The sequence below is a fragment of the Rhinolophus hipposideros genome, assembly GCF_964194185.1.
Source record: "Rhinolophus hipposideros genome assembly, chromosome: 20".
NCBI classification, from domain to species: Eukaryota; Metazoa; Chordata; class Mammalia; order Chiroptera; family Rhinolophidae; genus Rhinolophus; species Rhinolophus hipposideros.
Window position 1 is genome coordinate 6,934,073 of NC_138066.1, and position 25,425 is coordinate 6,959,497.

The window sequence follows — 25,425 nt, forward strand, 5'->3', positions numbered from 1 at the left end:
GGTGGCACCAATTTGTACTCTTCGTACTGTGTTTCCCTGAAAATAAGACGCCTGGACCATCAGCTCTAATGCGTCTTTTTTGGGGGGAAAGGGAACAGAACTGTATTGGGGAACAGTGTGTACTTCCGGGACTTTTCCAAGTCAAGTTGTTGTCCTTTCAATCTTAGTTGTGGAGGGTGCAGCTCAGCTCCAGGTCCAGTTGCTGTTGTTAGTTGCAGGGGGCACAGCCCACCATCCCTTGTGGGAGTCGAGAAGTTGAACCAGCAACCTCGTGGTTGAGAGCCCGAGCTCCAACCAACTGAGCCATCTGGCAACCTAGGAGCTGAGCAACAGCTCATTGGCTTCATTCTAGTTGTGAAGGGAGCAGCTCACTGGCCCATGTGGGAATCGAACCGGCAACCTTGTTACTCAGAGCTCGCACTCTAACCAATTGAGCTATCCGTCCACCCTCTAATGCGTCTTTTGGAGTAAAAATTAATATGAGACTCGGTCTTACAGTATTTTTTACCCAGTATTATATTATACTGTATTATATTATACTATAATTGTATATTATATTATATTATATTATATTATATTATATTATATTATATTATATTATATTATATTATATTATATTACATTATACCCGGTCTTATATTATAGTAACATAAGACCACGTCTTATATTAATTTTTGCTCCAAAAGACGCATTAGAGCTGATGGTCCGGCTAGGTCTTATTTTTGGGGAAACATGGTGGGTAGAACTGCCCCGTACATAACACAGTGATCAAGCCACTGTGGGGAAATGGATAAGATAAGGAGAAAGAGACAACAAGTGTTGGTGACCTTGTGATCGAAAGAATGTGCAGAACAAGAACTCAGGTAAAATCCAACCAAACAGAACAGAGGATACGTCTGAGATTGAATTGTACAAACTCCAGTCCTGTGTCCCTGACTTGTGTTAATAATATTCTGAGAGATTCCCTTTTCAAATTAAGTAATGGTAAGTAGGGGTAGAGCAACTTATCATCCACCTTACCCCAATTTGGAGGAAGGGCTGGGGGTAAGTTTTGGAGGGTGGGGTTTGATGTGTCAACAAAATAAGAGTGTGTATGAGGTTAAATGGCTCATGTAAAGCTTCTGTGGTTTGAATTTTCTCATTACTACAAAGTTCTTGCATATACCGATAACTGGTCATAATTAGCGTCAACAAACTACATATCCATGGGTCCTTATGGTCTCATCTCTCCTATGGGATGCGTTTGCTATTTGAAAGGAAACCCTAGCAAATGTGTAAGTGAGTAGGTAGGAGAGTCTTGCCCCCACCCTTGTGGACACTAGGTCTTATATATTTTTTAAATCTTTGCCAATTTAATGATTGAAAATATTATGGTTTTAATTTTTTATTTCTCTGATTTCTATTGAACATTTTTCCTATTAATCATTATATATGTTTTATTTTGTGAATTTTCTTTTCATGTCCATGGCCCGCTTTTCAATTGAAGGGTTCTTCTAAATTTGTAAGATCCCTTTACGTATATCTCACAATATCCCAATTTGTCACTTTTATCTTTTAGTTTTAATGTTTTAGATGTACAGAAATTTTTAGTTTTTTGGACTTAAAATATTACATCACTAAATTTATGTAGTTAAAATTCACTCCCCTAAATACTTCGGAGTTGTTTATTGATCTACATTTAGTTCTTTTATGATTTTATTTTTTCACTTTATAATTATTTTATTGTGATACTTGTACTCTTTCTTAGATCACATAGATTTACAGTTCCCTTGTTCCCTTATTAAACCACAGTTTCTAAATATCGGAAGAGTGTATATATTCATCACGTTATTCTCTATGGTGCTACCACACTGAAGGTATTCCATACATTTTTGTTAAACAGAACAGCGCATACCTTATACTCAGGAATGACGCATGCACACAATCATTCAATAGGCCAGGTGCAAGGAATCATATGCTTTGTGTCTACATTAGATGGTGCCTGACTACAAAGAGAAAAGGAGAAACTATAGTGCTAAGATATCCAGGTCCTCTCTTCTGATTCAAAACAAAGGGGGCAGGAATGGATTAATAGAGGAGGAGGCGGAGAAGTCCACCTAGGTTCTCCGTGCTGCCCACCACCCAGCTCTATTCTGGAAAGCCTGAACTCAGCTTGGCATGGTCCATGCTATTCAGTATCCAAATGGAAAATGCATCATTAGTGATGAAGTTTCCAAAGAAGAATGGTTAAGTCTGCAACCGTCAGCATTAGACTCCAGCTGGGGATTCATTAACAACCTCTGACGAGGGCAAAGGACTCTGAATTTAAATTACAAAATGTAAAAAGAAGATCAATATTCTAAAGGGCTGCTGGGCCAGAAAATGAAGGCAGTCTAAGTTAATTCATTACTGAATTTCTGAGAGATTCAAAACAAAAGCTGAAGATGTACCACAGCACAGCTGGAGGAAGCTGGCTGACTGAAGACTAAACACACACACACACACACACACACACACACACACACTCTCACACCCTAGAGAACTGGCAAGATACACAAAAGAAGGGGCAAAAGAGAGGTACATCTGAAGTTCCTTTTTCTCCTGAGAAAAAAAGAGGAGGCAGGAAAACATATGTGGGAGTGAAAAAAAAAAAAGAAAAAGATAGATTAAGATGATGCCAAAGGCAAGGGAAAAGCTCCAGTGTAAAGCTGTAAGAAAAAGCACAAGAAATCTACTGATATCATGGAGGAAGTCAGAGCCAAATGGTACTATTAAGAGAAGAAAACAATAGCACCAAGAAAAAGACTAACTAATTTATGGGCTGCTTATGAAGTGCAAAGCACTTCACACAGAGAGCAACAACCCTACCACAGCGCCATTCTTATTATCCTCATTTTTCAGGAGCAAGCTGAGGCTTGAGGAAGGTAGGTGTCCTTCAAAGAGTACCACAGCCAATTGGTGGCACAACTGGGTCTGGCTCTATCTCCAGAACCTGTGCCCATAACCACTCCAAAGTACTCCATTATTGGGTTCAGAGTAAGAGCAGCAAAGTTTGGGAAAGATGTAGGGGAAATCAAGCAAAAGAAAATGTGCAGAATCAAGAGGTACTAAGAACCAACAGTCAGATAATACAGTCAAGATAAGCATAGGACGTACTGCACAGATAAACATAAGCTCTTGCCTGGTTTCCTTGGCCGGACCTGTGGGTTCCTGAGAAAGCGCATACACATGCTGCCCTCCTCTGCCCTGCCCTATTCCCACCTTGGATCTTCTTGTGTCCAGATGGGTCCTTCTCGGAGTGAGCCCAAACCTCTTTGCCTTGGGCACTGTGTGCAGTAATACAAGGCCATGGAATCTCCCAAAATTTTGAGGTTACCTTTGCTCCTCACTGTATCGTTTGGTGTCCTGTTTTCTGGTATACGAGGGGGCTGCTTCTGCTCTGTCTGGCTGCTGGAGGTACCAAAAGGGGTTGAGAAACCCTCAGGGAGGGGAGGGCAATGAAACGAAGTCATGAGAAGCTGGTCTTTTTAAATTATACATCCGAATACACTTTGTTCTTCAGAACTGCCCCCTTATGGCAGTTCACAATTCCCGTTGTTTTTCCATTGCTAATGTAACTCAGGCATCTCTTTGGAGACTATCTTCAGAGTTTGTTTACAAATCTCAGGAGAAAAGCCAGTTTTCATAGCCTTACTTTTTTTTTTTGAAAACAGTATCAATTTAATCACCCATGTTGGAAACCACATTGACCGAATCACTTGCTATTGTCCCAAATCTAATTGACTCTTGAAGGATAAAAATTTATCTCAATTCAAAGAGTAGCTCAAGTAGCTCTTAAAGAGGAGGGAAAATATTCGCTGAAGTTTTGACCAGATCAGTGAATGGACATTTAAAAACCCTTACTGACCGACCACCTACTACATCAGACACTGTTCAAGGTACTGGGGATTCAGCTGTGTGCTCAAGGAGCTAAGACTGAATTAGGAGGAAGACAAAAAGCATATGAAGAAGCATGATAGTGCGATGATTGAAAGCAAACACTCTGGAGCCAGACTGCATGTGTTGGCTTTGGCTTACCCATCTCTGGGGTGTGTGATGTTAGACCTTACTTTCTTCAGGGTTTTTGTGAAGACTAAATGACTTGTTGTATGAAAGCACAGGCAGCAGTCCCTAGTGACTTCTACATTAAGGACAGCTCTTAAATGTCACATCAAATGCTGCCTTTTCCGGGAGGCCTGCCTGACCACCTTATTTAAAATCACAACCACCACCAGCACTCTCTACCCCAATTCCCTCTGTTTTTCTCTACACCATTTATTCCCATATGACATACTAAGAATTTGTATTGAGTACCTGCTGTTCCAGACACTGTCCTAAGTATTGGGGATTGAGAAGTGAATATAACAAAGGTCCCTGAACTCATACTAAGACTGTTGATTCAATGAATATGTATTGGATGGATGGAAAGACGGATGGATGGATGAAAACAAAGAGAGTGGTTAATCATGCCAATGCAGCAGGACGTTCAAGTAATATAAGGGAAGGACCCAGCAGTGACAACTGAATTTAGCAAGAAGTAGGTCTGTGGTGACATTGATAAGAGCTTCTTTGTTTAAGAGGTAATAAGTAGACTGAGGTGGAAGAAATGAGAAGGTATGACAAGTTGTACCCTTCTGTGGTTTGGCTGTGAATAGGAGCAGAGAAATGGGGCAGTAGATGGAAAGAGATGTAAGAATCAAGAATTGGTTATTCTTTTTTGATAATGACAATATGCATGTTTATATGTTAATGCATATGACCCAGAAATTAAGGAATTAATAACAATGGAGTAAGAAGAAAGAAAAGGAGGGAGGGAGGGAAGGAGAGAGAAAGACAGGGAGAAGAAGGGAGAGGTGAGGAGAAGAGAGGAGAGGAGAGGAGAGGACAGATAACTGCAGGAAGGAGTGAAGTCACTGAGAAGGTGAGAGGAGGGGAAGTCCAGGGCACACGTGGAGGAACCAGCCTTACGTATGCACAGTAACTGTAGCAAAGTAAGTATTTGTGGAGGGGATGCAGGTGGAATACAGACAGACTGTTAGATTGGATGGCAGGGAGATGAGGTAATTCTTTTCTGGTTTCTTTCATTATCACGGTGAAATAAGAGATGTGCTCATCAACTGTGAATAAAGAAAGGGGAGGGGAGTTAGAAGTTTGAGAAGAGAAGAAAAATGTATGGTACGGACATCACAGGATGGGGAAGTCAGCGAGAGTAGCGGAACAGGACTTCTAGCAAAGTTGAAGGCCCACTTGATATTTGTGGCTGACAATCTGAAGCAAACCAAGTCAACACAGCAGGGGATTTTTCTTCAACGATCTTCAGATGCTTAGGGGCAGGCATGGAATAAGAAGACAGTGGGATTTAACTACAGTGGGCTTTTGCCACCTGGATGCAATGACAGGAAAAATAGAGGATGATGGAGGTTGAGGGGAGTAAGACATGGTCTAGATGAAGGGCTAAAGGAGTTTGAGAAAGGAGTTGACTCCATGCATGGAGTCTTGATGAAGTTTCAGAATAGCTGGAATAAAAACCAGAGCAAGGGAGTGGATGGGTAGGAGGTACAATTCAGAGAAGTGAGATTTCTGAAATTGAGGTTTTGGAGGTAGGTTCATTATTGATGACAGAAGTTCTAGGATAGGAACATGTGAATGAACGGCTGAGCTGGAATGGATGAAAACATCACTGGAGCTCAGGAGGCTAAGGAACAGAAGACAAGGTGTTACCCAGATGCCGGCAATGAAGAAAGGTATGACTGAGGAAAAAAGGATGGTCCCAGTACCAAAGTCACTGGCAAAAGATGGGAAATATCTGGATGTCAGTGGATGACAGTAACAAGGAGAGGTAATGAGTATGAAAGTCCAACTACCTGTGCTTCAAAAAAAAAAACACAACTGGAATTTGTGAAGGATAAAAGGAGAAATGGTTTAAATACACCATTGGGGTAAGGTGAGAATAAGGAGAGTATTTACTTCTGTCTACGCCCTGGGGTACATAGAACAGGGAAGAAAAAACAGCTTTCCTCAACTCAGGGGTCAGTCAGGATTCAGTTAGAAATTATCAGTGAAGGGACAGTTCAGAGAAGCTGAAGGTATAGTAGATTTTGCTGCTGGAGACAGTGAGTACCAGGGGACAGGGTGGAATGATCTGCGCAGCATGGAGGGGTGGTAAATGGGACTCCAGTTGGAGGATGCAGACAGCCGTGTAAGGATAGCATTGGTGTGAGGATAAATTATCCGGGAGGCTTGCTGACTCCGTCAGTGATTCCTTTGAGAGCAACAACACTTAAAAGGATACTTCCCGTTGAAATATGCATGTACATAAAAAACTTCAATCTCCTTATTGTAAAACTGGTCTTTGGACTACTATGGGGCGGGGATGCAGGTCCTGAGCTGTCTGGTGCCCCGTTTTCAATCTCAAAATTTCCCTCGGTGTCACTGTGATCAAGCCCAGGGATTCCACAAGACAGACCAGACAATAAATCCTAATCTGCCTGAGTTCAGCACTGTGGTGCTGCTGCTCTTCCGGCCACCATCTTGACCTCCACAGAAGAAGTAGTAGCTGCTTTCCTGCTTCTGTCAAAGTGTCCTCAAATGCCCAAAGGAGAGCCCTGACACTGGGAAGAGGAGGCAGCCGAGGAAAGGAAACAAGAGAAGCACACTTACACATGGCGTATGGCGTCCTCAAAGAGAACCAAGTCCATCACCGTGTTGACTTCATTATGATCCTCCAAGGCTTGCACCAGAGTCTGGGTCAGAAGTTCCCATGACTGTACAGGCATGTACTTGGGCTCACCAATGCCGTTTGCAAAGTGGCAATACATGTTCAGGCTTCGGCTCTGCTCCACAGTCTCTTCAATATCCTGGTAACAAGACACAGGGACAAGGGCCCTTCTTGTGGACAATCAATTCTGGTTCCACACAGAGTAGAGACATCTGATTTGCTTTTTCTCTGTGCACACTCCCCCAAAAGTAAATATCAGTACTGATTCCAACACTTCCTTCCTCTTGAGAAGCCCTCGAAAGTGGATGTTTACCATTCGTTTATCAGTTCCATGAAGTCACGCATGATGTCTGTCATTCTTTTTGGACTGAGGATGGGAAATGGAAGGTGGGAGGTACCTTTCTCACATGCACCAGAAGAGCCCATGTCTGAGACAAGAGCAGAGGAGTAGATGGGGACACAAGGGTGGATTTCCCTAAGTAGGGGCTCTTTCACCAGTGTCAGGTGAAGGAGATCCAATGGTCTCATCTCCTACCCATTCCAACATGTCTTGCTCCCCAACCCACAGAAATGTCATAAAACATCCTTTCCTGTTTCCTGTGATGTTTCACACTTCATAAGCTCAGCACAGAGGGCTTTGTTGCTGAAGAATGTGCCACCAGCCATCCTTAGGTGACTGGTTTGTTTATAAGGACATTGATAATCTTAAAGCATCCACAGTAGTTTACTTCTAAAACTTTCACAAGGATTTGGGCTTATTGTGTGTCAACTCTCATCCTCAGGACAAACCTTACCAGGTTTAATAAATTCCTAATACAATTCAACTAACTTAAAAGATATAGAGGCTATGTCTCTCCACCACCAATGTATTCTCTAAGTATTGAAGATGCAGCTATTTTTTTTAATTTAGAAAAGAACTACTTATTAAAACCCAAATACCTGAGATTTCAAGAGTAAGAAGAGTTATAGAAGAAGCAAGTCCAAAAAGAATAAGTTTTCTAACACATAAGTAAAAATGTATACCAGCATGAGCAACTGTCCCCACTTGCCATTCTTGTCTCCTGAAACTCAGACTGAGGGACCCAGCTGGAAAAGAGGTAACCAGCATGCTGATCACCATCAAGGGCACTGCCCACGGCATACGGGCACTTGTAGGGTTAGTCTTTTACGTCCATGGGACACAACTCATTAAATCAAATGGAGGAAAAGTAAGGATGACAGTAACATCTATAGAGAAACCAGGACTGCTGCCTGGTTATACGAAGGAAGAAGTGGGAAGAGCTAAATATCAGTTATTCTATTTTGAAGGCAGTTTCAGGGCCACAGAAAACCCTCAAATTTCTGTCTTTGCCAGACAGTAACAATAAATGTCCAGACATTTGGATAAGATTTAATGTAATGCGGGAGAGCCATTCTTGCTGGCTGAGGAAAACATGTGGGAAAGTGATGTGGGAGTACATTTACCCAGTTTGAAAATGAGCTAATGTACTGGGAATCAGTCATGATGGCAGTCCATTTACACTAACGATCTGGCCCAGGAACAACTGAAGTACAGGCCTAAAGAGCTTGGTCAACAAAGACTCTTTGATAAATAAATAAATTTCCAATTTTACGATCAGAGCCAGGCTGTGCAGAAGGGAGAGAGAAAATCAGCCCACACGGTGAATCAAAGACTTCTTAATAGTTATACCATATCACACAAGGGCCACAAACCAGAGAACTTGAAGCTTTTAGTGGTAGAAACAGGACTATAACAGGACTATAGTACTTCCTTGGAGGAAATTTGGCAAATTTTCCTTAATCACGATACCAAGATTTGGTGCAGTCAAAGGTGCTTCAGGTTAGCATTTCAAATGTTGTTGGGGAAGGATAATGGCAATATTAATTACATCCGGGCCCATGATCAAAACGATACAGAGCCACATAGGAGCCACAAGTCTGAGTGTTGTAACACTAAAGTCCTAGCTTAGACCAATTTAAGAAGGCAGTCAAGACTCATTTGCAGAGCTAACAATGAATCCATAAATTGGCAAATTCTACAATGCTCAGAGAGGAGTATCTAAGATGTGAGAGTGCTGAACATCAGGCCATATAAAAATGATAGGATAAAATAGAGGGATTCAGGGTGCTTGGACTCGTAAAGAACAGACTGAAATAAGTTAGTTAAAATTCTATCCAAACATTCAGAATACTGACGTGTAGGTTGGGGTGGACTGTAAATATCTTTAGAGATAGACAGGATCTTATCAGGAAAAAATATGAAGTTGAACCTAACAAGGTGAGTATTGAGACAACATGGTACATTTAAATACATTTTATTAATTCTAAGTTCAAAAGAGGACAATATGTGTGAAAAACATGGTGCTTTAATCAACAGAAGGCTCAGTGTCAGCTGGGGGTAATTTTGACACTAAGAAATATAATGTGATCTTAGGCTGTGTTAATGTATCAGTGCTTCCCAAAGCATATCCAATGGGCTATTTATTCCGAAAATTAATAGGTTTTCTAGAGGGAAAAGAGCTGTAGCGGGCAATAAATACATTTGGGAAGTGATATATGATTCAGGGTTATTCAAGATTTTCAGGGCTTTAATGTGTTAAATACACTATGAATTTCTAAGAGAGGAACATAGTAAGTATTTTCTCAAGAAGTGTTTTCTCAACTTGAGAAATCATAGATACCTTCTTTTAAAGGAGTATACTCTGGTAAAACTATTTAGCAGAACATATTTTGGAAAACATAGTAACAAAGTTATATTAATAATATATAAGAACTGGGGAATGATGGTCTTACTTTTGGTCAGACCCCAGGTGGGTTGTGTGATGAAAATCAGACACCTGATGTGACAGGGGAGAAATGATAGGAGAATAATCAGGATGATGTCAAATTACTCTAGGTCTGAGAACAAGCCATGTCAGACCTGGTTAAAAGATCAGAGGTCATTTGGCTTGGAGAAGAGAAGACCTAGGAAGGACAAGACAAATGGTCTTAATATATCTGAAGGTTTGTCATACAGATCTAGGATTAGTGGACAAGGAAATAAATTTTAGATCATTATTAGAATAAATTTCCAGTCTTTAAAATTGTTCCAAAGGTTCCAAATTTCAAAATTGTTCCAAATTTCTAGTCATTCACAGTTCCAAAATGGCTGTCTTGGGAAGGATGACATTGTTCATTTCTAAGGATGCTGGAGCATCAACTTGGGTGACCAGTCTGGGACATGCTATTGAGAGGAGTTAGTATGAAGGGAAGGTTTGGAGCAGATCATCTCCACAGATCTTCTCAACACTAAGATTCTATAATTAATTTGTCTGTTCTTGCCCCAGCATTTTTCACCTCAGCAAAACAACGATAGATTTTTCTTTCCTTACCTAATCTCTGATTTTTTCCAATTTATGGGCTAGACTTTTATCATTTGGGTGATCATCTGCATGATTATCATTATTTTTCAAATATAAAAAACATTCACAGGGCAATACTCACATCAAAAATTTTCTTCACCACTTCTGTCTGGATTTTATCAAAGAGAACAAAGTCCTTTTCTTCTACCATCTTATCCCGATAAACCCTATTTGATTCATGCAGATAGAGCTTTACTAGGTCCTGTGTGGATTTTATACATTCCACTGAGGAAAAGAGAATGCCCTGTAAAAAGAATAGACAAAACAAAACAAAACAAAAAACAAACAAACCATGAATAACAATTTAAAACTACAACAGCTATCATTTATTGAAGTCAGTTATGTGACAGGTACTGGACTAGATGCTTTGCCAGACAAAGCTCATTTAATCATGATGATCCCACAAAGTAATTTTTATTATATCCATTTTGTGTAATGCGGAAATTGAGATTCAGAAAGATAGGAAGCATGCCCAATGTCACACAGTAACTGGTCTTAGTTCAAACCCCAAAGGTAATGAAATCAGGTTAGCCTGTCCTTAGAGCCTGGAATTTTGACCACTATATTCCAAATCACAACAGTGGGGGGAGAGGTGGCTTCTCTGTTGTATTTCAATTCCAAAAGTGCCATTTTGAAAACTAGTGTAAGTGACAATTGCTTATGTAAAATCAGAACAATAACAAAGGGCTGAAACAAATATAGCTAACCTTTGTAGGTCACCAATCCATTTGTTCATCTATAGTAGGCTCTCCCTCTCATATACCACAAGGATTGTTCCAAATACTTATTATTATTTTCAAATTTTTCTGTCTCATCTTTGTTACTATTAGCCAATGTCTTAGGTTTCTTTTTCATGTAAAAATGGAGACCACCAAGATTACATCCCTCAACAAGCTCAACAAGTCCTATAACTTTAAACTCATTTATTCCTGTCTTTGCCTTCATTGCTTTCTTTCTTGTCTTCGAGAAAAACGGATCATGTAATTGATCCTCATTATCAATAGATAACGTTCAGATTCATCAGCATGACATAAAGGTGTGGTCATAATATGACTACCAGCCTGCTTCCTCATGTTCACTCTTATCACCACTTCCCATAAAATCTAGATTTCAATTTCACAAAATTCACATTATTTTCTGACCCTGCATATTTTCTGTGACTTCATTTTTTTTTTATTTGCTTGCTACGCTCGTATTTCAAGATCTAGATCATCTGATAATCTCTTTGGTGAAGTTTTCATGACATCTCCTTGCTTGTCCAACATTACTCCCTCTGATGTGTACCATATAAGCCATTATTTATAAATCTCAATTATAAGAGAATTATTACTTTCTAAAATCATTTTTCTTTGTACAGGTTTGCTTATTCATGGCGAGTAACTGAAAGGCAGGGAAATTGAGAGATTTCATTTTGGATGTCATTTGTTTTAATCACTGTTATTACTGGTACCTAGCATGGTGCCTGGCATATACTAAATTCTCAGTGAATGCCTGTTGAAAGAATGAATGGAATTAAATCCTTCAATTAGTACAATATAGCAAGAACCTTTATCAAGATTTCTGCTTTTGGAAATGGCCAACCCACTGAGATCAACTACAAAAGATGCAAAAATTCTTTTTAAGGCTTTATCTTTTTAGACGCATTAGAGAGTAACCCAGGCAGTGAGGATTGGAGGGGCTAAGACACTAGAGAGAAGAGAACAGAGACATTAACCCAAAATTTGGCACCATTTTTTCTCTTCAGACATTTGCTAATTCACAAGCAATGGCTTATAGGTTCAGAAACTGAAGTGGCAGAGACAAGTGAGAGGTTAGTTAAGACACTGAGCAAAGTTTTCTCATCGCATGAGGTAGGAAGGATGAAAAATGGAGTTCAGGGATTACTAAGAAGGAAGTCATAGCTATGGACCCCACGGGACCCTGTCAAATTGTTATACATTAGGAGTATGAGTGAACAAATGAGTCAGTGCTCACAGAAACTAAAGACCAACTTATATCTCCTCAATTCCTAGTAACTACTTGCCAGAAGCAGAAGTATGTAATCTCTGAAGAAAAATACCATTATACAAACCCTCAAATTATCTGCACATTTCAAAACTCAGAATGCCCAGCGATTTAATAAAAATTACTGAGAATACAAGGAGATATGACCAAAACAAATAAAACAAAACTGACCCACAGAAGATCTAAGTATTGGAAATTCAGACATAAACTTTTAACAAAACTACAATTCACATGACCAAGAAATTCCATGACAAGGTAAAGAATTTCACCATAGAACTGGAACTTTAAAATATGAATCAGATGGAAATTCTCAGATTAAAAATTACTCCTAAGTTATAGTTAGTGATATTAAAACTTATAAAATGGGGTTAACAAAGAATAGACACAGCTAAAAAAATAATTAGTGAACAGGAAGAGAGATTAGCACAAAAATATTCAAACTGAATCACAAACAGAAAAAAAAAAGAAAAATTTAAAAAGAAAAGAGTGAAGGGAATATGGGACACAGTGAAAGGTCATATACATGTATTGGAATACCAGAAGTAGAGGAGAAAGACAGAGCCAATATTTAAAGAGATATTAGCTCTAACTTCTCTAAAATGGAGAAAAGCCATCAAACCAGATTCAAAAGTGCTACAAACACTAAACAGGATAAATATAAAAATACCACCTTAAACACCTTAGGCATAATAGTGAAATTTTTTGAAAATCAAAGAGAAAAATTTAAAAGCAGGCAAGTGAAAACAATTATGTATACTCTCAAAGGAACGTAAGACTTAGAATTTCTCAATAGAAACAATGGAAACCAGAAAGACGATGGAAAGACACCTTCAAAGTGCTAGAAAAAAAGGTAGCTACCAACTTAAATTATAAATCCCCTTCTAAAATTTAAAAAAAAAGAAATGAATAGATTTTCAGTCAAATGAAATCTGAGAAATTCTTCTCTATCAGATATAAACTAAAGTATATGGTAAAGGAATTCTTACAGTAGAATGAAAATGATCCTAAATGGAAAAACAGAAATGTAGCAGGAATAAAGATCAATGTAAAGAGTAATATGTGACTAAATCTAAATAAATGTGACTTACTAAGGCAAAGATATCACTGTACTATGGATTTTCAATATGCATTGAATTGAATAACAGTATCATAAAATTTGAAGGGAGGTAAATTGTTCTAAGAGTCTTTCATTGTATGGCAATTGATAGAAGTACTGATTTATAAAAGCAAAAGGATAAAAGGATGCATTTGGTAACCATTACATAAATAGTAAAAGGATGTATGGTGTGTTAAAAGAAGGAGAAAATAAAAGAATAAAAAATATAGAATTAGTTTAATAGAACACAAGAAGTTAGAGAAAAGAAAACAGAATAGGTAGGACATGTTGAAAACAACATAAAGTAGATTTAATCCTAAATATATAACATCAAATATAAATGAACTAAACATTTTAATTAAAAGGCAACAGTTATCAGACAAGATATTTTTTTAAAAAATTAAAAAAAAAAAATTTAAATGCCTATAGGAAATATACCTTAAATAGAAGAATACAAAAAAAACAGAACAAAACTGGAAGAAGAAGCTGGGAAACAATATAGCATAAAGAAACTAAAAGAATATGGAGTAGTTATACCAATATCATAAAAAGTTGACTTTAAAGCAAGAGCCATTTTCAGATATAAAGAAGTACACTTAATAATGAGAAAAGTGTCAGTACACTAGGAAGGCTGACAATGATCTTAATAGCCATGTCAAGAAGTTAGAAAAGGAAGAACAAACTAACCCCAATCCCAAAGTGAGTAAGAAGAAAGAGATAATAAAGAGCAAATGTTAATAATATTAAAAAACAGATATCAAATAAAGATGTCTAGTCAATAAAGTAAAAGCCAAAATACTGGTAACCTTTCAGTTTCTTTGAAAAGATTAGCACAATTACCACCCTACTAAGGCTGATAGAAGATAAAAAGAGAAAACAGAAAAGGCACACATAATCAATATCCAGAATAAGAAAAAGGATATAATGTCAGATACAACAGACATTTAAAAGATAATAAAGGATATTATATACAATTTTATGCCAATAATTTAGAAATTGATGACATCAAAGATGGTGGAGTAGGTAAATGTGCTCGCCTCCTCCCACGACCACATCAAAATTACAACTAAATTATAGAACAACTATGCTTGAGAACCACCTGAATTCTAGCTGAACAGAAGTCCTATAACTAAGGATATAAAGAAGCCACACTGAGACTGGCAGGAGGGGCAAAGACACGGAAGAGGCTGGTCCCATACCCACTTGTGGTAGTTAAGAACTAGGAGGGATATGGAGAGCCCCCCTGAGGAGTGAGGAGTCAAGCAGCCGCTGGCCTCAGCGTGCCCTGCACCTCTTGCTAAGTGGCCCTAAGCCTGGCCCTAGTGGCAGCCAGCCTTGGTTCACAGGACAACCACTCCCAGGCACCTCCAAACCCAGTACAGATGGCTACAAACCACATATCCCTTAGTACCTTCTACCAGGTAGTCCTGGACCAACACACGTAGCAGCTGACCCTGGCGTCATACACTGGAGCCCCTCCCAAGAAGTCCCAGAACCAACACACCTGGTGGCCAGCTTCAGACCACACCCGAACACCATGCAATGAGGGCTACAAATGACAGAACCAAAGGGTGGACTCGGCGAGCACCAGAGTCCTGCTAAAGCGAATCCTGCTCCATGGGGTCAGCCCCTGCACCACAGCTCCTCCACTGCAGTCATGGCCAGTCCTCACAGCCAATCAGCCTCAGGCTCTATCGCTCCCACTGATGTGCCAAGAGTAATAAGGCTCAACTGTAACAGGAGGGCACGCACGACCCACACAGGGCACCCCCCTGGGGCACCTGGCTCAGGTGACCAGGGAGACTGTGCCAGGGCCCCACAGGGCACCTACTACATAAGGCACTTTACCAAGACAGGGAGATGCAGCAGATCACAGAAACAAATACAGGAAGGCAGCCAAAGTGAGGAGACAAACAAACACGTGTATCTCATCGTCTTTCCCCTCAGCTCTCCTAGGTATCAGCCATGTATGAGATGTGGAGGGCTGGAAGAAGCACCAGCCAGGAATCCCAACTTCCACGGCTGTGTGTTACAGTGACGTGTGCTACCAGTTGAAGTTTATAAGCCCTGTTATAGCCAAACACTCAGGCTGGCTGACAATTAAGGGCCGAGTGAGTGTGAGCACGTCAAGTACAAACTTTGCACCATCTTAGGTAGTTATGTATAACACTGAGATGGGAACGGTTAATGATTTCTGCTACTCAGAGCACCATCAAACTCTGTCCTGACTGAGACAGAGTGAGAGAAGTGCAGACACGGTCTGAATTATTGAGCCTTAGATCAAGCTGGATGGAGGGAAAGAGTGCCTGTCTTCTAGTGGGCTTTCAATCATCCCCTTAAGCTCTCTGTCTCTCAGTCAGACCTTTAGACAAGCAGGCAGCCTGGAGGGAGGCAGTGGGGAGTTGTGGTCAAGCTCCCTCAGGAGGAAGGTGAGGGGCTGTGTGTTTGAAGGGAGGCAGGCGCTCCAATGGGGGACGCACTTTCCCTCACTTGTGGCAGGTGGCTGACAGCTGGCAGGCTGCAGAGCAGCCTGGCAGGGACACAGAGCTCTTGGGGACGCCACTCAGGCTGAGTTAGGCAGAGAAACAGGTCGAGGGAACAAGCCTCCACTCCAGCACCTCCCCTCCCGGGTTCTTCTGTGACGTCACTCCAATTGCCACTAAAACAAGGCTGGAGTAGAACCTTCCTTCCTCAGAAAGCCTCTGTTGTCCAAAATTTCCTGCACAGTATGGTGGAAGGTTCTAGTTTGGGATATCAGAGGTGCTGTTCACCAGTTATGTGACCATGTTCAAGGTACTTGATCTGTCTGTGTCAGTTTTGTCATTTCTAAATCGGAAGTAATCAGTATTTTACCTTATATGCTTGTGGTGAGGGTTAAATTATTAGCTAATAGATGTAGAGGGCTTAGCACTGTGCTCAATAAATGCCAGCTACTGTACAGCTTAAAGCTGGACTTTTCACACGTGTTCACTCTGGTCTCAAATGACCTTTCCAATCTCACCTCTCACCAACCCCTCCATATCACATTCCATTCCCACCGGACCAGACTACCTGTTATTCCACTAACGTTGTTTACACTTTCCTACCTCCATCACCATTGATGCTGTCATCTACTAGCTGGTAACTTCTCTGAATCTCTGTTAAACTGAATAATAATGCATATCCCATAGGGTTGTCATGAATATAAATCTCAGGTCATACGGGGGACAAGTCTCCTGTCCAGGCAGGAGCTAGGGCTGGGTGCTTCGGGTAAAAGAGACTTCCTGCATCCTCCTCCTTTGGTTCTGCCACTATACGCAATGTGAATTTGATCCAATGGCTTTAAGTCCTTTATTTTTTTCACTTGGAAGATGCTGATGGTAACACCCTCACCTCATCGTGCTGCAGTGTGATTTAAGAGAGGGACTGTGTGATAACAAATGTCTTTCTCAATTACTACTCAGTAAAAGGGAGGTAAGAGCGCGTACACACAAACTTTATCATCATCCAGGCCCGTAGGCCGTGGAGCTACGGCCTTTACAGGCTTGGAGCTGAGTCTTTCTGGCTGCCTAGCTCATGCTTGTTCTCATCGGAAGCAGGTATGGATGAGACGGACGGAATGATGCGGTGGAAAGGGGTCCAGGCCAGGAACGCAAAGACCTAGATTCTAATTCCAGCTCATTCACTGGCTGGCTGTGTGCTCTTAGGCGAACCTATATAGTCTCTGTGAGTCCGTTTCCTCACCTTTAACTGAGGTAACATTGGGCAGGTGCATAATCTACCCAGGAATGCCGTCCTGAGCCAGCTTAGGTGTTTTCAGGGCTTTGACCTTGCGATGGGGTTCAGTAGGCCCACACTCAGCGTAAGCCTGTCTGAGGCATCACTCTGGTACCTTTGAACTCTTTAATGCCGAGTAGGTTTCTCTGCCCCTTACAACCAAGAGTCCTGGGTGGACCACGCAGGCCCTATGTCCTCAGGGTCCAGACCTGCTATTCGCAGGTTCCCAGAGTCCTACCTGTGCAGGTAGTGGCTGGGTAATTAATTCCAGATACGTGTGTTCCCCTGGAGGGTCGTGCCTCACTCCCTGACCTCATTGACCTTTCCCTACAGGTGTGGCCTCTGCCTGGTGTGAAAGGCATCCTTCTTCAATAATGGCTTAGTGCCATCGTGGGGAGGGGTCTCCCTGAAAAGCAGTTTTGTGCAGATTCTTGTCCAGGATGGGAGAGTTGTGGACGTCACCATGTGAGGTCCTGACCAAGGGGAAGGGAGGGCCGGGGTCTGCTACATTGCCCTCTGGAGGTTTCGATACTGAAGAGCCACGCAACTCGAAGCAAGAAGCAGAAACAGGCCATCACGACACAGATAAGCAGCTGGAAGGACTGGAAATGGCTTTGGCCTGGAAACGAACTTGGAATGTTTAGGACAGAGGCATCCCAGGGGTTGACAGATGTCTTAGGAATATTACAACATGGGTTCTTCAGGAAACAGATTATTCTTCGTGGTTTGAGGGACATTCTTTTTCATGCCAACAGCAATGGATTTACACCAAGGACTGCAAAATAGTTTTTCTTTCTCCTGAGCCATTTTCTTTGCTAGGCATGCTGGAATCATTATAAAACGTTATCTCCAAGATGCTGAGCCTTCTCCTGCCTGAAGGAAATAACTCAGCAATGCATTCTGCGTACTGGGATATAATTTAATCAGCAAACAGAACTCTATTTTGTTGAAATCCTTCCTCATGGAGTCCACGGCACTGTTTACCTGTTTATGTTCATGACTCCATATGAATTGTGCCTTTCCCAAGTTTGGCATGAACGATTATTTTACGAAGAACGTGAGGAACCGGATTATCACTAAACTTCCTAGGGTGTCTTAGAGCAGAAGGACTCACCTGGAAAATGTTGGCAAAGTCTCTGAGATTGAAGATATAGTGGAACTTGATTGCTGTCGGTAGGAATGTGGTGGCAATTTTCTGATGGAAGGTAAGGGCCAGACTGATCAACTGGGGGATGGATTTCTGTAGTGACGCTGGGAAGTTTCCAAGCTTTAGGTGCTGAGTCAGGATGGTGCTGTAGATGGAGGACAGGGCGTCTGCTCCCGGAAAGTAGAGGACAAACACACTGAAGTGACGCTGTACAAGGAAACAGAGGCATGTGGACGTGGTCTGCTTTAGACATCCATTATCATAGAATAAAAATTACCTGTTCTGAATTTGGATAAAACAATGAAGAATTCTTATAAGGGCTTTGAATTTTATAGTCTGGTCAGACTATAAAATTTTTCACATCAAAAAATGCGTTTTTCACGCATTTTGATGCGTTTTTCACATCAAACCCAAATTTAGGTTGAACCTAAAATGACTGGGAGAATGATGGGCTTTGCACCTTGAGTCAAAGATGCCACTATGGGGTAGTAGGAAGTGAAGTGAACTTGAACTCAGGGAATCTGAATCCAAACCGGAGTTTGATACTGAGTATCCACATGACCTTGAAAGAGTCATAGCATCTCTCTCAAATTTCCTTGTTCAGAAGGATGAGTTAAATCAGATGAACTCTATGACCCCTTCCAGCTTTAAAAGCTTCACGACTTTGGGTCTAGGAGTTTCTCTGTCTTCCTAGAAATACAGGTCGGCATCCTGTAACATTTAACACTCTAAAAAGGCTGGATGGAGAAGAAGGTCCAAGATGGTGGATTAGATAAACGCTATGATTGCTGCCTCCCAGGATCACATTAAAATTACAACTAAATTACATAAAAACCTCAAGAATCATCTGAATACTAGCTGAACAGAAGCCCTATAACTAAGGATATAAAGAAGAGGCCACATTGAAACTGGTAGGAGGGATGGCTGACCCCAAACCCACAGATAGTGATTGAACAGCAGGAGGGACACCTTGGTGGCGGAGGTCCCCCTCTACCCCAGAAAAGTGAATGATAACTGACCACAGTATTCCCAGAGCATTTTGTGGAGTGGCCACAGGCTCAGCACTGGCACAAAACCTGAATCTGCATTGACTTTGTAAAAACCACTGGCAGTGCCTCAGGACTCCCTGGGAACCCACCCCGCCCAGCTAGTGCTACATCACCAGGGGTACTACCAGCACTGGCTTAACCAGCCTGGCCTGTGCACCTAAGGAGTCTCTTTCAGTGGCTGAGACTTATGGGCAGCTGGCAGGTGGCAACAGACCTACTGGGTCCTTGGCCTTTTGGAAAGCTGCCCCAGGCCCACTATTGGTGGCAGCCAGCCTCAGTTCACAGCAAGGCTACCCCCACATGCCTTGAGGTCCACAAGAGGCAGCAGCCAACCACATATAGCTTTGTAGCTCCTACCAGGTAGCCCCGAGCTAGTCACAGACAAGGCTGAAATTGGCCTGCACAGAAGCCCCTCTTAAGAGACACCAGAAACAACACAACCAGAGGCTGGCTTCAGACCACACCAGAGCAGTACGTAGTTAGCCCTTCAAGGTGCACACCCCAAGTGTGGTCTCAACAGGCACAAAAGCCACTGGGGACAATCCCCCTTTGAGGAGTCAGCCCCCACACAGCAGCTCATACACTGTGGGTGTAGCCAATCCTCACAGGCAGTCAGCCTCAGAGTCAATCCCACCCACTGATGTGCCAACATCATTCAAGGCTCAACTACAACATGAAAACACACACAACACACACAGGGACACTCCTGTAACACACACACAGGAAATCAGGGAGACCGCATCATTGGACAACACAGGACACATACTCCATAAGGCCACCTGGCAGAGACTGAGAGACAAAGGAGATCTACCTAACACATAGAAGCAAACACAGACAGGCAGCCAGAATGAGGAAACAAAGAAATATGACCCAAACAAAAGAACAGGAAAAACTTCTAGAAAAAGAACTAAATGAAATAGAGGCAATCAACCTACCAGAGTTCAAAACATTCGTTATAGGGATGTTCAAGGAACTTAGTGACAATTTCAACAAAGAGATAGTAAGCATAACAAAGGGCATAAAAACCACAAAAAAGAACCGGTCACAAATAAAGAATACAATAACTGAAATGAAGGATATACTAGAAGGAATCACCAGCAGACTAGATGAAGCAGAGGATGGAATCAGCAATTTATAAGACAAGGTAGCAGAAAACACTCAATCCGAATAACAAAAAGAATAAAGAATTAAAAAGTTTAAGAAACCTTGGGAAAACATTAAGTGTAACAATATTTACATCACAGGAGTACCAGAAGGAGAAGAGAGGGAGCAAGGGATCGAGAACCTATTTGAAGAAATAATGACAGAAAACTTTCCTACCCTGGTGAAGGAAATAGACATACAAGCCCAGGAAGTACAGAGAGTCCCAAACAAGATGAAGCCAAACAGGCCTACACCAAGACACATTATAATTAAAATGGCAAAGAGAAAATCCTAAAAGCAGCAAGAGAAAGACAACTAGTTACTTACAAAGGAGCTCCCATAAGACTTTCAGCTGATTTCTGAACAGAAACTTTGCAGGCCAGAGGGAGCAGCAGGAAATATTCAAAGGGATGAAAATCAAGGGCCTACAACTAAGACTACTCTACCCAGAAAGGCTACCATTTAATTGAAAGAGAGGTAAAGAGCTTCCTGGACAAGAAAAAGCTAAAGGAATTAATTATCACCAAGCCAGTATTACAAGAAATGTTAAAATGACTTCTTTAAGAAGACAAGGGGGAAAACAAGCAAACAAGCAAACAAAAGAAGATAAAAAAATATGAATAATAAAATGGCAATAACCATTAACCTATCAATAATCCCATTAAATATAAATGGATTAAATGTTCCAATCAATAGACATAGGGTAACTGACTGAATAAGAGAATAAGACCCATGCATATGTTGTCTACAAGAGACCCACCTCAGATCGAAGGACACACATAGACTGAAAGTAAAGGGATGGAAAAAGATGTTTCACACAAATGGAAATGAGAAAAAGCTGGGGCAGCAATACTTATATAGAAGAAAATAGACTTTAAAAAGAAGATTATAAGAGACAAGGACATTACATAATGATAAAGGGTTCAATCCAACAAGAGGACATAACCCAAGTAAACATCTATGCACCCAACATAGGAGCACCTAAATATATAAAACAAATACTGACCAACATAAAGGCAGAGACAGATAGTAATACAATCATAGTAGGGGACTTTAACACCCCACTGACACCGATGGACAGATCTTCTAGACAGAAAATCAATGCAGAAACAGTGGCCTTAAAAGACACACTAAACCAGAGAGAGTTAATTGATATTTTTAGAGCATTTCACCCCAAAGCAGCAGAATACCATTCTTTTCAAGTTCACAGGAAACATTTTCCAAGATAGACCACATTGTTAAACCACCAAACAATTCCCAATAAATTTAAGAAGACTGAAATCATTTCAAGTGTCTTCTCTGACCACAATGGTATGATACTAGAAATCAATTACAAGAAAATAAAAACAGACAAACACATGGAAGCTAAATAACATGATACTAAATAATGAATGGATCAACAGTGAGATCAAGGTAAAAATCAAAAGATACCTTGGGACAAAATGAAAAAGAAAACACAATGACCCCAAATCTATGGGAAACAGCAAAAGTGGTTCTCAGAGGGAAATTCATAGCAATGCAGGCCTCAAGAAACAAAATGCAGGCCTTCAAATAAACAGTCTAACTTTACACCTAAGGGAACTGAAAGAAGAACAGCCAACAAAGCCCAAAGTGAGTACAAGGAAGGAAATAATAAAGATCAGAGCAGAAATAAATGAAACATTCGTGATGCATCACACAATCGAATTTCCAGCAGTCAAATAAGCATGCATTATAGTTTCTTGTATTATTCCATCCCCTAATGCTTCTCTGTACAGCTAACATAACAGGATAGTCAGGGCTCTTATAACAACAAAAACTTTACCCCCTAAGAGTTGTCACTGTCCTAATCAATTGTACATTTATTATTACCAATGACATCCTTTTACGTTTTTGGATCTTTACCATAAGCACATGTGCGGAAAAGTACAGTGAAATAATCAATATTCAGAAACGTGAATGAGACCAGCAAAGTCAGCCTCAAATCTGATAATCATATTTAACCAAGTAATAGTGTTTTAGCAATAAAATTACAGGACAATTCTGTTATGTAAAATATACAAAATAGAAATAAAAAATAAGAGCAGTAAGAACTTTTTACTTTAATATGAAACTATTTCAGTGTATTGCTGAAAAGGAAATAAACCCAAGTTTTTTGTGTTTGTGAAAACAATGCATCAACTTTCTGAAACATCTTTTTAATGTTTGTTTACATGTTTCTAACTTTTTATTGCCCAAAGTATACAGATAGGTACTATAAAACATCAGTATCATCTAAAACATCCTATATAAGATATAATGTGCCATGTATTGGGTTGGTTATATTGCTACACTGCTTAGTTTTAACCGGTTTGTTTTCATAGCATCAGAAGAAACAACAATTGAAAACAAAATCATATGGTGTTGATAATCATACAAAAAAGAAAAATACCATTTTGTAAATGAGTGAAAGATAAAACATTCTTTACCAAGAGGCTCCTGCTTGATGTCAGATTGTCACATGGGACAGCTCTGCACTGCCCAGCCATGCTTCCTCAGTGCACAGGTTATGTTTAAACTTAAGAGGATGCATATAATAGTTAGAAGGTCGGTACTATGGACCCACGGAACATTCCATAAATGTTGCTTTATAACCAAGTGGTTGTACAAAATAAATATTCTTAAGAAAATACCTTATGTTAACACTTGCTACTTTTACTTAAATGTAAATAAATCCCATTGAAAACATAAAAATAAAAGGCTGGGGACGGGAGAATTATTATTTATGATCAAGTGACATCAGCCCTGCTAATGTAGTATTAAGTACCCCAGTACCACGGCTCCTCCCATACCTGAAGCCGTGGGTTGATGGTGAAGCTGCCTGCAGTGGGGTTCATACAGGAAACATACTGCACATTCATGATCTCTTTCAGAGACAGCTTGTTCCGATCATACCTGGAACAGTCAGAAATCACAGGTGAGAGCTGTGCAAGGGCCCAGTTGTCAAGATGACGTGTGTTGTGCCCTATAATTCATGTGTTTGGGTAGTAAAACAAAGTCTCGATCCATTGGTAGCGATTCAGAAGAGACAAGAGCCTAGGACAAAATCCTGAGGGATCCAATAGTTATGGAAATAGCATAGGAAGAAGAGACCACAAAGGTGGACTGAGAGATAGGAGGAAATTCGGGGTGTGTGGCACTCTAGAAGGCAAGGAAAGTCAGTATTTCCAAAATGGGAAAGCAGTCAACCACAATCAATGCTGCAGAGAGAATGAAAAAGATGATGACCCAAGGGGGCCTGCTGGACTACACAATAAAGATTCAGTTAGCAGTTGAGCAAGAACTGTTTAGTAAAGTGCCGGAAATAGAAACTAAATAATAGTGGACTGGAGGCGAGTGGGAGATGAGGGAGTGAAGACAAAGGAACTTGGTTATGCGGGAGCGAGAGACACAGCTCTAATTAGAAAATGAGTTTTATAACACCATAGAAGAAATTTATACAGGTTTAAATACTGATGTGAAGGACACAGAGAGCCTCGCTGATCAAGTGAGGATTTCAGGAGGTGGAAGAAGGTAGAATGAAGATGCTCATGGGTGGTTAAGCCTTAGGGAAGGTGTAACAGGAGGAAGGAAAGGATGCATGGGGTTGCAAGTAAGTTGCACAGACATGGAAGAAGGGACACGGACACGCTGTGATCCTTGGCGAGGTGACGTAGGAAGCTTGGGGAGAGGGGCGGAGGGATGAAATGGACATTTCTGAGAGTGGAAATGTAGGCCGATGAACGCAATATGGTAGCATTTCCAGGAAGTTTCTACTTCCCCATTTAAGGTTTGTGACCATGAATCCAAAGTCCAACCAGTAAGTGTGACTCTTTTTCCCCAATCTATGTAGTTCAGCTGCTCTGAGGCTGGTGTGGAGATGGTAGGTGGTTGTATATGGCAGGCATCCAGCGAAGGATTAGGAATGAATGAAAGGCACCCCAGGTTACCACCGCGACTACAGTTCTCTCCGAGTACCCTCTTTCCACTCCCCACCGTTATGCAGCAGCGGACTCAGTGTCAAGTAGGAAGGTGAGTCGAAACAAAATGGTCTCAAATCACTGACTTGCTTGCTTTTTTTTTTTTTTTTCTTCCTGGCAAGTTCAGACCTTTTGCCATTAAAACTTATACTGTTGCAAGAGATAATATCAGACCCTGTGAGTTGCTGTGAAGAGACAAAGGCTGTTAAGACCCGCAGACATGTGCACTATACAGTGTTAGGTGCTACTGTTGAGATGCCTGATCAGTGCTGGGCGACCACGGCGGGGGGGGGGGGGCAGGAGAATGGTTAACTCTGCTTTAGGGGTTTGGAGAAGGAAACTTTTGAGACGAATTGAAGAAGAAAGTAGGCTTTTTTCCTTAGATGAGACCTCAGTACCTTCTTCCCGTGTGGGTAGTAATGCCTGTCTGAAAGTGCACGCCAGGAGACAGCCCTGCCTTAGCCGTGCCCCCACCCCCGCCAGACCCGTCCCTTTGTCCGTGCTCTTACCAGTGGCCATAGTCCAGGTGCTGCCTGATGATGGTGTGGGGCTGCACGGTCCCGTAGCCGTCCACCTCGGGCATGTTCATGTCATCAATGAAATAGATAAGCTTCTTGTTGCCCGGGGGGCCAAAATTTCTGCCAGCCTTCTTTTCTAGAGGCTTCTCCAGGACAGCTGAGGAGAGAGCCAGTTAGTGAGGGAAGGATATTCAAACCTCAGATGCCAGTACTAAGACAGTACAGAAGTCAAGGACGAGCCCCGGTGCAGTGTGCATGGGCATGCAAACAACGAGAGCAGCAGCTATAATAATACCAGACGTCAGTGTTCTGCATGACCTGGAGGTGACGTTGGAATGACCTGGCAGTCATGGTGACAGTAGCTGGCAGGCATTGAACTTCTTGCTATGGGCAGTGTGTTAGGAGTTACAAATATGAATTATCTCATTTTATCCTTATCGTATCACTATAAAGTTAGTACTATTAACCCATTTTACAGACGAGGGAAATGAGGCTCAGAAGAACAAAGCAACTTTTCTAAGGTAGAGCCAGGATATGAATCCAGAGCAGTTAAATGAGAAAGTCCATGCTCCTTCTATCATACTTGGGGGCCCAGTTT

The 25,425-nt window shown here is 41.2% G+C and overlaps 1 protein-coding gene across 4 annotated transcripts in view; it reads right to left on the reverse strand.

The window, feature by feature from the left end:
• Positions 1 to 25,425, reverse strand: part of DNAH9 (dynein axonemal heavy chain 9) — a 319,243-nt gene that overhangs the window by 113,135 nt on the left and 180,683 nt on the right. For all 4 annotated transcript variants that reach the window (XM_081027600.1, XM_081027598.1, XM_081027597.1 and 1 more), the window contains 5 exons: positions 24,819 to 24,984; positions 23,143 to 23,245; positions 18,108 to 18,347; positions 10,220 to 10,381; positions 6,679 to 6,875 (listed from right to left, as the gene is read on the reverse strand). In XM_081027600.1, the coding sequence (XP_080883726.1) occupies positions 6,679 to 6,875; positions 10,220 to 10,381; positions 18,108 to 18,347; positions 23,143 to 23,245; positions 24,819 to 24,984 (868 nt within the window). The remainder of the gene's footprint in view (positions 1 to 6,678; positions 6,876 to 10,219; positions 10,382 to 18,107; positions 18,348 to 23,142; positions 23,246 to 24,818; positions 24,985 to 25,425) is intronic.